Here is a 12844-nt window from a genome sequence, read left to right on the forward strand (position 1 = left end):
TGTCAACAGACTAAGCTGGAGCATCCCTTGGTCTGTCCATGGCCATTAAGGATGAAAGCCTCGGCCCTAGACATTATCTTGAATTATATGACTTCTGCCTTCTCTTGAGCCTTCCTTGTTGTGGGAGTTATGGCAAGAGGGACACAGGGATCCTGGGTTGTAATTTCAGTTGACACTTTGTCAGCTATCTGATATGTTGTATCTAAAATCTATTGAGGAGGTTCCTTTATCATGGTCATAAAAGGTACAGGTGTGCTGAGTCTGCAAAATGACATTTCAAGAGATAATTAACTACTGTAACCTCTATTTTCTATATAAAATACCTTTTCACTCCAATGTGGGGCCGTTTGATTTGGGCTGATCTATTGCGCCTAACGGACACCGGCTAATAAATTCCTCCATTTAAAACTTACACTCTGTGGCATGTTTTGCTCGCTATCGGTATAACACTTCTACTGCTCCAATGGCTAGAGTGCCTTGGACTAGGAAATTCCACTCTCTGTAGCACTCCTTTTAGGCTGAGTATGTGAGAAAACTATAGACAAATACAGGCAATTCCCATATGGTGCTCCACAATACCCATTATTGGTTTTTGGTAGGGAAGGCAGGGATAAATCCCTTCCCCATCCCTTTAACACTGTGCTTGAGAAGAAAAGCAGAAGGAGAAATACAAAAAGGTCCCCAAATAAGTCTACTGGCTCTCTTTTCCTGGCTAGCCAGAGAGGTGGCTCTTTTGATTCAAGTTAATCACTCTAAGAGTCCAATCAACAAAAGCATCTTAAGAGTAGCCACAGTCATTGAAAACAAGTCAGAAGTTGTCTTTTGTCTTAACAAACTGCCAGTAATCACATCTCCACTCTTTCTATGGGGGAGATGGCTCTGAAATGCTTCAACTAAAGACTCACCGTTTCACAAATTCATCAAGGGAACTTCCCTTAATCAACTATCCTTGAATTATTATACACTGCTATTTAATCAGTCTTAATTTAATACATGCTTTAAAAAAAAATGAAAGACTTACATTTTCCTTGTCATACTGCAGTTGAGTTATATGTCACCAAGTTTCATTTATAAATATGGCCACATTTTATATTCTTTGGCTCAAGTTAGATACTTCATTTTGCTCTGTATAATTGACACATTCATATGCATAAATTTGAGGCCATAAATGTTATTACTTCCCTTCTCTGGATATTGTCTTACTTTCAGGTCATTGCTCTTGTGTGTCTCTGAATATCTCCATTGCTGCTGTTTCTCTTGCATCGTAGAATGTGTGTTGTAGCTTTATATACTTATGTGGACATTATCTTCCCTTTGTTTTTTGTTTAAAGCTTTGTTGATAATAGCTAAATTTCTCTAGACATTTTTCCCATTAATTCTCATTATATCTTTGAAATCTAATTCAAAGAGTTCATTTATGTATCTGAAGGCCTAATCCATAATTACAAAACTCATTCTCTGAGACTGTCCTCTACCAACTAATTACCATCCAATGCCTTTCCTTTCCAAAAGCCTACCTTGAATTGAAAGCGGTGATAAAGATACAACCTGTATCTCAAAGACTTTGTTACCTATATAGAACATGGTAATCTTTAGAATTCATTTCTAGACTATGACCAAAGGGCTATAAAAATATGCATACCCTTTGACCCAGCAATCCCACTTCTAGGGCTGTATCTCAAAGAGATCACAAAAAATAGGAAAAGGTCCCACATGTACAAAATATTTATAGCAGCTCTTTTTGTGGTGGCCAAGAACTGGAAATTGAGGGAGTGCCCATCAATTGGGGAATGACTGAACATGTTGTGGTATATGAATGTAATGGAATCCTATTGTGTTATAAGAAATGATGAGCAGGAGGACTTCAGGAAACCTGGAAAGACTTATATGAACTGATGCTGACTGAAGTGAGTAGAACCAAGAGACCATTGCACATAGTAGCAGTCACACTATGCAAAGACTGATTTTGATAGACTTAGCCCTTCTCAGCAATTCAAGGACCTAAAATATTTTCAGAGGACTCATGATGGAAAATGCCATCCACATCGAGAGAAAGAATTATGGAGTCAGAGCACAGAGTGAAGCAGATTCTTCTCTTTTGTTGTTTTGTTTTTTCTCATAGTTTCTCCTATTCATTATAATTATTCTATATACCACAATTAATGTGAAAATGTGTTTAATATGAATGTATGTGTAGAGCCCATATTGGATTACATGCTATCTTGGGGAGGGAGGGGGAGAAAATTTAAAAGCTATGGAAATGAATATTGAAAACTGAAAATAAATAAATTAAATATTTTTTTTAAAAAAGAAATCATATCTATGTTATTTTTGGTAGTTTAATCTGACTACATAGGGTCATCAGAAATCAACAACATTCTCATTTCTTTGAAAAAGGTACTGTTCTTTGGATTGCGACCTTGAAAGCTTGTTTCACTTGCTGGTTCCTTAGGGTATAAATAAAGGGATTTAATAAAGGGGCAACTGAAGTATTGAGTAAGGATATTCCCTTGGTTAAAGATATTCTCTCCTTAGCTGAGGGTTTTATGTACATGAAAATGCAGCTGCCATAAGAGAGGGAGAGGACAATCATGTGAGAAGAACAAGTGGAAAAAGCCTTTTTCCTCTGACTAGCAGATGGGATTCTCAGAATTGTCAGGGCAATAAGGGTGTAAGATAGAATCACTAATGCCAAAGTAAACAAAAGTGTCACTAAAGCTAAAATGAAACTGAGGAGCTCAAGAAACTGTGTGTCTGTACAGGAGAGCTGCAACATGGGACCAGTGTCACAGTAGAAATGGTCAATGGCATTGGAGGCACAGAAATCCAGCTGGAGGCCTACAATAAGGCCTGGAAAGATGATCAGGAAGCCAGATACCCAAGAGCTAAGAACAAGCTGGGTGCAGACCTTGCTGCTCATGATGGTTGTGTAATGCAGAGGCTTGCAAATGGCAACATAGCGATCATAGGACATGGCAGCTAGAAGGTAAAATTCAGATGCCCCAAGAAGGAAGGCAAAAAACAGCTGGGTAAGACAACAGTTATAAGTAATAGTTTTGTCCCCACTTGCAATACTAACCAGAAATTTAGGGATGGAGACAGTTGTATAGGAAATTTCTAGGAGGGAAAAATTCCGAAGGAAGAAGTACATGGGAGTCTTGAGGTGGGAATCTAGCAAGGTGAGCAGGATGATGGTCAGGTTGCCAGCAACACTTAATATGTAGGTGAGGAACAGAAAGACAAAGAGTACAATCTTCCATTGTGGATCATCTGTTAATCCTAGGAGAATAAACACTGTCACCGTTGTACGATTTCCCATCATTGACTTCAAATTTCTGCTACACCTAGATATGAAAGAAAAATATAAATAAAAGATCACAAAAGAGCAAAGTCATTCTCATTTCATAGCGCTAAAAACAGTCATATAAATACACATATGCTATGTGAAGTATATGTGTATTTCCTTTTTAAATCATATGTTCCGTTAATAGGTTCGCCTCCTTAATTGAGCTTTCTATAACAATATTAAACATATTTGCATTCCTTGCGAGTAGACCACTTCACATGTGAAACTCTAAACAATAGAGATCTGTCACAAGTCCACTGAAAAATGAAATTTACTTGATACCCAAGATAATCTGCATGTGTATTTCCGTTCTTTATACTATGATTAAGGATCCAAGATTTAACAGAGGGGACTATTGACTCTACTCTCATGGACAGACCTTCTATGCCTTAGTAAACAATTTCATAAATTTCTTTGACCAAAATAATTTTAAAAAATTATTTAATTAAATAGATCAGCAAATACATTTACCAATTAATCAATCGGTTGATGGCCAACTCTCTGGTAATGATTCTTCTTGTCCTTCTCTATGCTGGTTTCAAGGCCACAGGCATACAATCTTTCACTAAACTGATACTTCAAGTCTTTCCTGCTGCTAGGAACTACCAAAGCCTGAATTCTCCTGAAACAGCACCCATGATGAAACATTAAAAATACATCTTTAATTGGAAGCTATTTTTGATCAGCAAAAGTTTAAAAAGCATATTAGGCGGGGATAGATTAAAAGTAAAATTTCATCTTATCCTTCAATACATACCAGTGAACATTTATAGCATCTATAAGGATCCTAAGACCAGGAACACCCTAATTTGATTACCAAGATCTGGCATCCCACCACTATATCTACCCTCTACTCATTTGGATTGTACCATCTTCTTCACCATTAAAATTAACTTGGGTGCTCTATGATATTTGCCTCCTCTGTCTAAAATGATTAGGTTTTAGAAAACAAAATTAGTGCAGGATTCCTACTAAATTCAATCTGACTATTCTGTCGATATGTATAGTTCTTAGGATTCTTCAGTTGGAGGAACTTAGTACTGCGAGAGGTGAGAAAACAGTGTGCACAAGGAAGAAAAAGAGGAAAGGGACACTAGAAGAGGGAGAGGAGTGAAGGAAAGTAGTAGAGGGATCAAGGAAAGAAAGAAGAAGCAGAAAACATGTTTTAGGATTGGAGATTGCTCCTAGTTGGCCTGAAGCTTGGTCCAAGCAATGCAAAATCCCGGGGGGAAGAGAGAGACAGACAGAGAGAGACAAATTGGACTAGGCTGCTGTCCTCTGAACTTCCTCTCTATTTTCTCCCCTCCATTCTACCGCTTATGCTATTTCCCCATTTACCTGTTGAACACTTTCCTACTTAGCATCCGGAGGCCAACTTTCACATCACTTCCTCTGTGAAGCCTTTCTCGATCTCCCCAATCAGAAATTATTTTTCCCTCACTAACTTCGTATAACATTTGGCTTTTCACTGTTCGAAGTTGTGAAATTTGAACTTATCAAGTTCCCCCCAACCTCTCCCACTATACCAAAACCTCGGTGAAGGCATGGGCTGTATCATATTTAATCTTTATATTTTACCTTGTAACTACCACAGTATTTTGCACATAAGTACTCAATGTACATTAAATGAATGGGTAGTTAGAATGATAGATGAATTAATTAATGAGTAAATGAATCTATACTTGAAGTGATAACGTGACTAAGAATTTATAAGCAAGCCTGAACTAAAAGAAATAGGAGGGACAACTAGGTGGCACAATGGATGAAGCACTGGATTTAGAGTCAATAAGACATCTTCCTGAATTCAAATCTGGCCTCACACCTTACTAGCTGCGTGAACCTGGGCAAGTCACTTAACCCTGTTTGCTTCAGTTTCTTCATCTGTAAAAATGAACTGGAGAAGGAAATGGCAAACCATTTTAGAAGAAAACCCCAAAATAGAGTCATAGAAGGTCAGATACAACTGAAATAACCTCAAGACAACAACAAAAGAGAAACAGCATGGTAGCCCCCAGACAAACTCAAAGATCCCAATCTTCCAGGGAAGTCTACCTCTCTGAGGACAGTATATTTCTTGGGTAATTTCTTCACCATCATCAATAATAGCTAAATACCTACTATTTGTATAGAACTGTACTGGGGACTGAGATCTGGATTCAGCGGCATCTTACGTTCCTTTCCATTCTAGATGTAGCATATCATCCTGTTTTCATAAAGATCCTTCTAGCACTGATATTGTGTGATCTACTACACCAAAATAATCAAGTCACGAATAACGTGAAATCACTGTTTCTTGACTTGAAATTCTGACCTGTATTAGGGGAAGAGAGCAGGGAAAAGACACTGATTCTAGAACTTGATTTTTCCTACATGTAGGACCCTGAATAAATCACTTACATTCCCTTAAATTGGACCTTCATTTCTTCCTGCATAAAAGAATTTGGCTCTGAAGATTCCTTTTAGCTCTTGATCTGTGATTATATGATTCTATGAGTCTGGAAAGTCATTTCTATTCCTTTACAGTTTAGTTTAAAACAAACCAGTACCACCGAAAAGAAAAAAAAGAAAAACTCGAGATAAATTATTTTAAGGGTAAAATTCAGGGAAAATAAATTAAAATAACAAAATAGAAAGACATGAAGGGCAAGCTTGTTAGTCAATCAATAAGCATTTATAAATACATAGTGTATATCTGATATATTCCAAATTAAACTTCTGCTTACAATTCATACCTATATTCTTGTCTCACTGCTAGCTGTACATATTTTTGTTTCCTCCACTAAAATTAAATTATTTTTTTCAGATCCTGAATATGATTACTTCTCAATCTTGTTAGTTTTTCCTTCCTATCAGCCAATTCATAATTTCTTCAGTTTTTTTTTTTAAATGAAGACAAGACCTCTATGGATCAGCTTGCTGAAAAAAATAAATTCCAAATAAAGGAAAACCATTCAGACAACTTTTTATAGTTTCTGTGACATCAAGGAAACAATTTGGCTCTGTTTTTTCTCCCATTGAACTGATAATTTTTTGGCACTGTATAGAGTCACTTTTATTTCATGGTTGAGACAATACCTAGTCTGTGGTCAGGAAAAATATCAACATGGATTAATTAATCAGTACATACTCACATACACATATATATACACATTATATACAAAATTAGAGCTGGAAGAGACTTTAGAAATCACTTTACAAATGAGAAAATGGGAGCCTAAAGAAGGGAAATTATTTGCTCAAGGTCACAGACAGGAAGTTATGGAATGGAAAACAGAAACAAGTCCTCTGATTCTATGCCCAGTAGTCTGTGAATGGCCCTAGTACTATTTTTTAAATGGGCCCGACAGACAACTTTATAATAAGGATTCCTAGAATCTCTGAAAGTATGACTTCTCTTTTGACTTAGAAGGGAAGTTTTTACTTCACTGAATGCACAGCCACTTCAATTCAATGCCCAGGGCACTCAGAAATGATGACAGGAAAGAAGCAGTGACCAGAGTGTCATAAACCACTTGGTATTTTATCAGATAGCTGAAGATCTTGTGGGAAATGACATAAGATTTAAAGATATAGCATATAATTCAAAGAGGTCAATCAGGAACCACTTATATAACTTCTATGTTGATTGGTTTGTTTCCTGTTTTTGAAAATGGATGCTTCAAACAACTCAGGTAACATGTTATCGACAAGAGATGAAAATTACTCTTGACCTTATGTTAGAATCATTATGTAAATGCAGATACTTTTCCAGAATCTCACTGACTTCTGAGGTGTGTGTGTGTGTGTGTGTGTGTGTACATGTGAAGGCTTCTGGGATTGCTATAAAGTCTTCTGAGAAAGAGACAGAAGGAGGCATAATACGTAATGTTGGAAGTACCATCTTTATCCTTTATAAGTGTTATTATTTGTATTTATGCTCTATAGTTAACAGATTTTTGATTGAAAAATTTCAGGGTACAGGGAGGAATGCCTCAGACTCTAGTCCTACCTTAGGGTAACAAGCAAATACAGATTCTTCATCAGGTTCTCATTAGATGCTGAGGTCATGAACCGTGCGTGGAGGGATTGTTTACAGAGAATTCTGAGAGAGAGATGTTAGAAGAAGGAAGAGGAGGCAAAGAGCAGCGTGCCAGGTGTGCCCACCTTGGGAACATATAGAGAGAAGTTGGTAGCCAGGTTTGCCCTAGTTACTTTATGTAGAGAGACTGTGAGAAGATCTTATTGCTGCTGCAATGCAGCTATGTTGTGGCTGGCACAGTGTTCAAGGACAACAAGACAGTGTTATGATGAGCAGAACTGTTGTAGTGAGTCTGATCTTCAGAGACATGTATTTTCCTTCTCCCTCAATTGAAAGCCATAGAAGAAACCCCTGAATCTGCATCTCTACTGTCTAAACAGGAAAAAAGTAGTTAATTCCCTTTCAGTCAGAAGTATTTTTCTCTAGTTATGGATATTTCAAATGAATTGTGGTGTCTGGCCCTTCCCTTCCTCCTTTTTGCCTTCTGCCCATATCCTTTTTGCTAACATGTATCCCATTGCTAGACCAAAAAATAAAGCAAAGCAAAATTATGTGTGTGTGTGTGTGTGTGTGTGTGTGTGTGTGTTCTATTGTATTGTGGTCCAATCTATAAGCTTCAGAGTGAACTGAGTTTAAAGTTTTATCAATGAAGAAAGGAAGGAAACAAGGAAGGAAGGAAGGAAACAAGGAAGGAAGGAAGGAAGGAAGGAAGGAAGGAAGGAAGGTAGGAAGGAAGGAAGGAAGGAAGGAAGGAAGGTAGGAAGGAAGAAAAAAATATAGCCAGCAAACCCCAAATTAAGTGGGCAGCTTCTGGCCATCAAAATTTACCTTCCTTTGGAGAGGAGGAGAGGGAGAGGGAGAAGAACCAGCTGAGTTACCCAACTAGCCGGGTCCCCATTCGGGCAGCATGGTCTACTGACAGGTTGTGTTTGTCCTTTGTTTTCAAAGAGGACCATGACATCAGGGAAATGATGACATGACTTACAGTTGACTTTGATTTGAATGAGGGAGGGCTGTGCAAGGTCACCAGCCTCACTTTCTCCTCCAGAGCCATCTGGATCCAGTGACCAGACGTTCATCAGGATAACTGGACATGACCGAGGATGTCTTGGGAGACCTTGACATTTTAGGCTAAGGCCTTTTCATGTACTCTCTTAGAGTGAGGTTAACAGCCATTCAATTAATAGGCCTATTTAGGAAGTGAGTCAAGGCACTTAATGGCTGTATTTTGGGTCCTCCAGGCTTAGAGTGAATGTCAGTGGCAACTGTTTCTCTTTGGAATAGCAACCCTGAGGGATTTCTCCTCCCAGCTTGATTTCTTTTTCTTTGTTTCCAATTAAAGTGGCCATCTCTTGAATCACTTCTTAAAGAGGCCTATTCACTGAATGGGCCTTACCTCACTCTGTGTACATGAAAAGGCCTTAGCCTAAAAGGGCCAGGGTCTTCCATTGCATCCTGGGTCATCTCCAGTCATCCTGATTAATAACTGGTCACTAGATCCAGATGGCTCAGGAGGAGAAAGTGAGACCGGTGACCTTGCACAGCCCTCCCTCACTAGAATCAAAGTCAACTGCCAGTCATGTCATCATGTCCCTGATGCCATGGTCCTCTTCAAAAATGAAGGACAAACACAACAACCTGTGTGTGTTAATTATTAGGTGAAGAAAGTGGGAAAGGCATCTCAGGAATAACATTGGTATCTAAATATATTCTCCTTTTCTCTCTCCAGCAGAAAACATAAAGAGACATGGAGCTGCCTGGCACAGTTTTCCTCAGCCAACCAAAGATGATAAGCAGTGAAATGAAGAATGAGACAGAGAGAGAGAGAGAGAGAGAGAGAGAGAGAGTCTGATAGTATCAAATGGTTGTCCATCCTTTGTCGTCAAAGAGGATCAGTAATGGTATCAAGCAGAAATGAGTTAGAAGACTAAAACTTGAGAGAAGTGCTCTTTCTCTGGGAACGTTTAAAGACACTCCCAGCTTCTTCTCTTTTCTTATTCTTCCCTATTGGCATAGCTCCCCATTTTTATTCTGTCACAATAACACTGTAACATAGTGTAAATTACTGTTACCTGCTCCATAATATAGGGAAAAATGAAATAATAGAGTTGATGTAACAATCATACTCACTTTTCTGATAGTGTTCGTGATAGTTTATTTCCACCTTAATCTTTGCGGTCTTGATAGGTAAACATAATGCTAAGGTACATATAGTTTATCTTTGGTGACACATAAAAAACCACACATCTCTATTTGCTCTAAAAGTACACCCTCACAAATGCACATTTATATTTGTAGAAATCATCATCAAAGTAGTGTTACTCTCCCAGTTGCACCTGTTCCATACTAATCAGAAAGAATATTTCCTAGCCCATTTTCTCTTTATACATTGAAATGGGGTCTTAGGACTGAGATCCTTGGAGCACAAAACACTAAAACATATTTTTCTAAATCTTAGAAATTTGGGAGTAAGGAAATATTGATCTAATGGGAGCAGATGTCACCATAACTGTTATTAGCATATCAGATATCATGGTACCTATTCTAGGAAGGTAAATGAATTTTTCAGCAAATTTTAAGCCCAAAAGATCTAGAGATGTTTTATTTGTTGCTTTTATAAGGCTCTGAAAGATTAACTAATAAACAAACAAGGGACCTTGGGGATCTATGATGGGAAGGTGCTAATGATTCCCTAGCCTATCTGATTTTTTGCAAAGATCTCATATGTTGAAGACAAGGGATGAAATCCACAGAGACAGGTGAGCAGGATGCAACAAATGAGGAGAAAAGGTTTGCAGTAGTAATATGCTAAGCCCTGTGCCAGATACTAGGGTTACTACGAGAAAAACTAAAATAATAGTTGCTTTTAAGAAGTTTACTTACCACTGGCAAAAGTGTCCTAAGAAATCTTGAGAAGTGATATATGGTCACAGATTTGTCAAATTCTACCTCATATATAGTTGTTTTTTTTTTTTAAATGAGTGTCTTATTTCAGAAAGGATTCTTTTTTTAAGCAGGAGATTTGATTTTCATTTTTCATTTTTTGCATCTTCCACAACAATGAAATGACTCTCTCCTTGTAAATGCCTTCTGAAAATGTGGCATAGGATTAGGTACTGGATTTACGATATCATTAATACATGGAATTTCTGGGTAAGGAAAATTCATCTACAAATGCAAGTCTTTGGAGAGAGTTGCCTACAACACTGAGAAAATTAAGTGATCAGGGTCATCCAGCAGCAACATTCATAATGGAAAAAAAAATACTCCACATGTGGTGGGACTGAGCAACAATAATAACCATAATCATAAACCAGCTATAAAATATTTAATATTTAAAAAGTATTTTGTGCGCATTATTTCACTTGGAGACCATACTCTACCTTGACCTGGGTATCCTATGAATAAAGATGATGCTTATTTTATCAGGTCCTTCTACAAATTGTCTGTCTGGGGGGTGGAGCAAAAACAGGGGTTCACTTGAGTTTTCCTCCAAACCTCTCCAAATACCTGTAAAAAATGACCAAACAAATTCCAGAGCTACAGAACCCATAAAATGACAGAGTGAAACAAATCTCCAGCCCAAGGAAACCTGGAAGGTCAACAGGAAGGGTCTATCACACCAGGCTGGGAATGGTACGCAGTCTAGCATGGCCCATGCTGGCACAGTGAGGGGCTGAAGCAGGCCTCAGGACCATGAATCACTGGCAGCTGTGGCAGTGATTCCAGACTTCTCAACCCACAGTGCCAAGTACAACATAGAAGTTCAGCGGGAAAACTCTGTTGGACGTGGGTGAGAGAAGAGCATGGTCTGGCCCCAGCCTTGGAGAGGTGGAGGTGGAAGAAGTGGCATCAGCTGTTTCTGGAGGTCTCAGCTCACATACAGTGGGGGAAACCAATGGTTAATCAAAGTGGGATCATAGGGGTCTCTTTGCTGGCACTGAGGCAGGATTCTCTTGCTTTTCCCTGCTTGGATCTGGGTGACAATCCTGGATGGAGGTCCTGGGGTGAGGAGGAGCACTAGTGTGGCAGAGCTTGTGGCAGCTGTGGAGAGGGAATCCTCCTCACAGATCTAAGGCAGAAAAGAGTGCTTAAGGTCACTCACAGACCAGCACACAGGTTAGGAGAGGAGTAAAAACCTCTCCTTTGATCATACCACCTTAGAAGAACTAAAAATTTACAGGTGCCTAGAAGTAACTGAAAATAGCTGCACAAAACCCCTGAAGCTTGTGACAGAGCACTCTCCACTCTGGAAGCAGAGTCCTAACTTGACAAAGAACTCAAAAGTCAAGTAATTGGCTGGGACTGAGACTATAGAATCTTACTTTGGTGACAAAGAAGATCAAAACACACAACCAGAAAACAACAAAGTCAAAGCTCCTACATCAAAAGTCTACAAGAAAAATATGAATTGGTTTCAGGCCATGGAAGAACTCAAAAAGGATTTGGAAAATCAAGTAAGAGAAGTAGAGGAAAAAATGGGAGAGAAATGAGAGTGATGCAAGAAAATCATGAAGAGCAAGTCAACAGCTTGCTAAAGGAGACCCAAAAATTACTGAAGAAAATAACACCTTAAAAAATAGACTAACTCAAATGGCAAAAGAGCTCCAAAAAGCCAATGAGGAGAAGAATGCCATAAAAAGTAGAATTGACCAAATGGAAAAAGAGGTCCAAAAGCTGACTGAAGAAAATAATCCCTTAAAATTTAGAATGGAACAAATGGAAGCTAATAACTCCATGAGAAATGAAGAAATCATAAAACAGAACCAAAAGAATGATAAAATAGAAGACAATGTAAAATATCTCATTGGAAAAACCACTGACCTGGAAAATAGATCCAGGAGATATAATTTTAAAATTATTGGACTACCTGAAAGCCATGATCAAAAAATAAGAGTCTAGATATTATCTTTCAAGTAATTATCAGGGAAAACTGCCCTCATGCTCTAGAACCAGACATTAAAATAGAAATTGAATAAATCCACCAAACGCCTCTTGAAAAAGATCCCGGAAGGAAAACTCCTATGAATATTGTAGCCAAATTCCAGAGTTCCCAGGTCAAGAAGAAAATATTGCAAGCAGCCAGAAAGAAACAATTTAAGTACTGTGGAAACACAATCAGGATAACACAAGATCCAGCAGTTTCTACATTAAGGGATCAAAAGTCTTGGAATAAAATATCCCAGAGTTCTAAGGAGCTAGGATTACAACCAAGAATCAACTACCCAGCAAAACTGAGTATAATACTTCAGGGGAAAAATGAATATTCAATGAAATAGAGGACTTTCAAGCTTTCTTGATGAAAAGACCAGAGCTGAATAGAAAATTTGACTTTCAAATACAAGAATCAAGAGAAGCATGAAAAGATAAACAGGAAAGAGAAATCATAAGGGATTTATTAAAGTTGAATGTTTATATTCCTGCATGGAAAGATGATATTTGTAACTCAAGAGACCTTTCTCAGTGTCAGGGTAGTTGAA

At 38.1% G+C, this 12844-nt stretch overlaps 1 protein-coding gene across 1 annotated transcript; it reads right to left on the minus strand.

Moving 5' to 3' along the window:
* Positions 1–2380: 2380 nt before the first annotated feature.
* LOC118850677 (olfactory receptor 6C74-like) lies at positions 2381–3322 on the minus strand. Its single transcript, XM_036760249.1, has one exon. The coding sequence runs from the start codon at positions 3320–3322 to the stop codon at positions 2381–2383; it is 942 nt and encodes a 313-aa protein (XP_036616144.1).
* Between the last annotated feature and the right edge of the window lie 9522 nt (positions 3323–12844).

This window comes from Trichosurus vulpecula, chromosome 5 (assembly GCF_011100635.1).
Source record: "Trichosurus vulpecula isolate mTriVul1 chromosome 5, mTriVul1.pri, whole genome shotgun sequence".
In the NCBI taxonomy this organism is placed as follows: Eukaryota; Metazoa; Chordata; class Mammalia; order Diprotodontia; family Phalangeridae; genus Trichosurus; species Trichosurus vulpecula.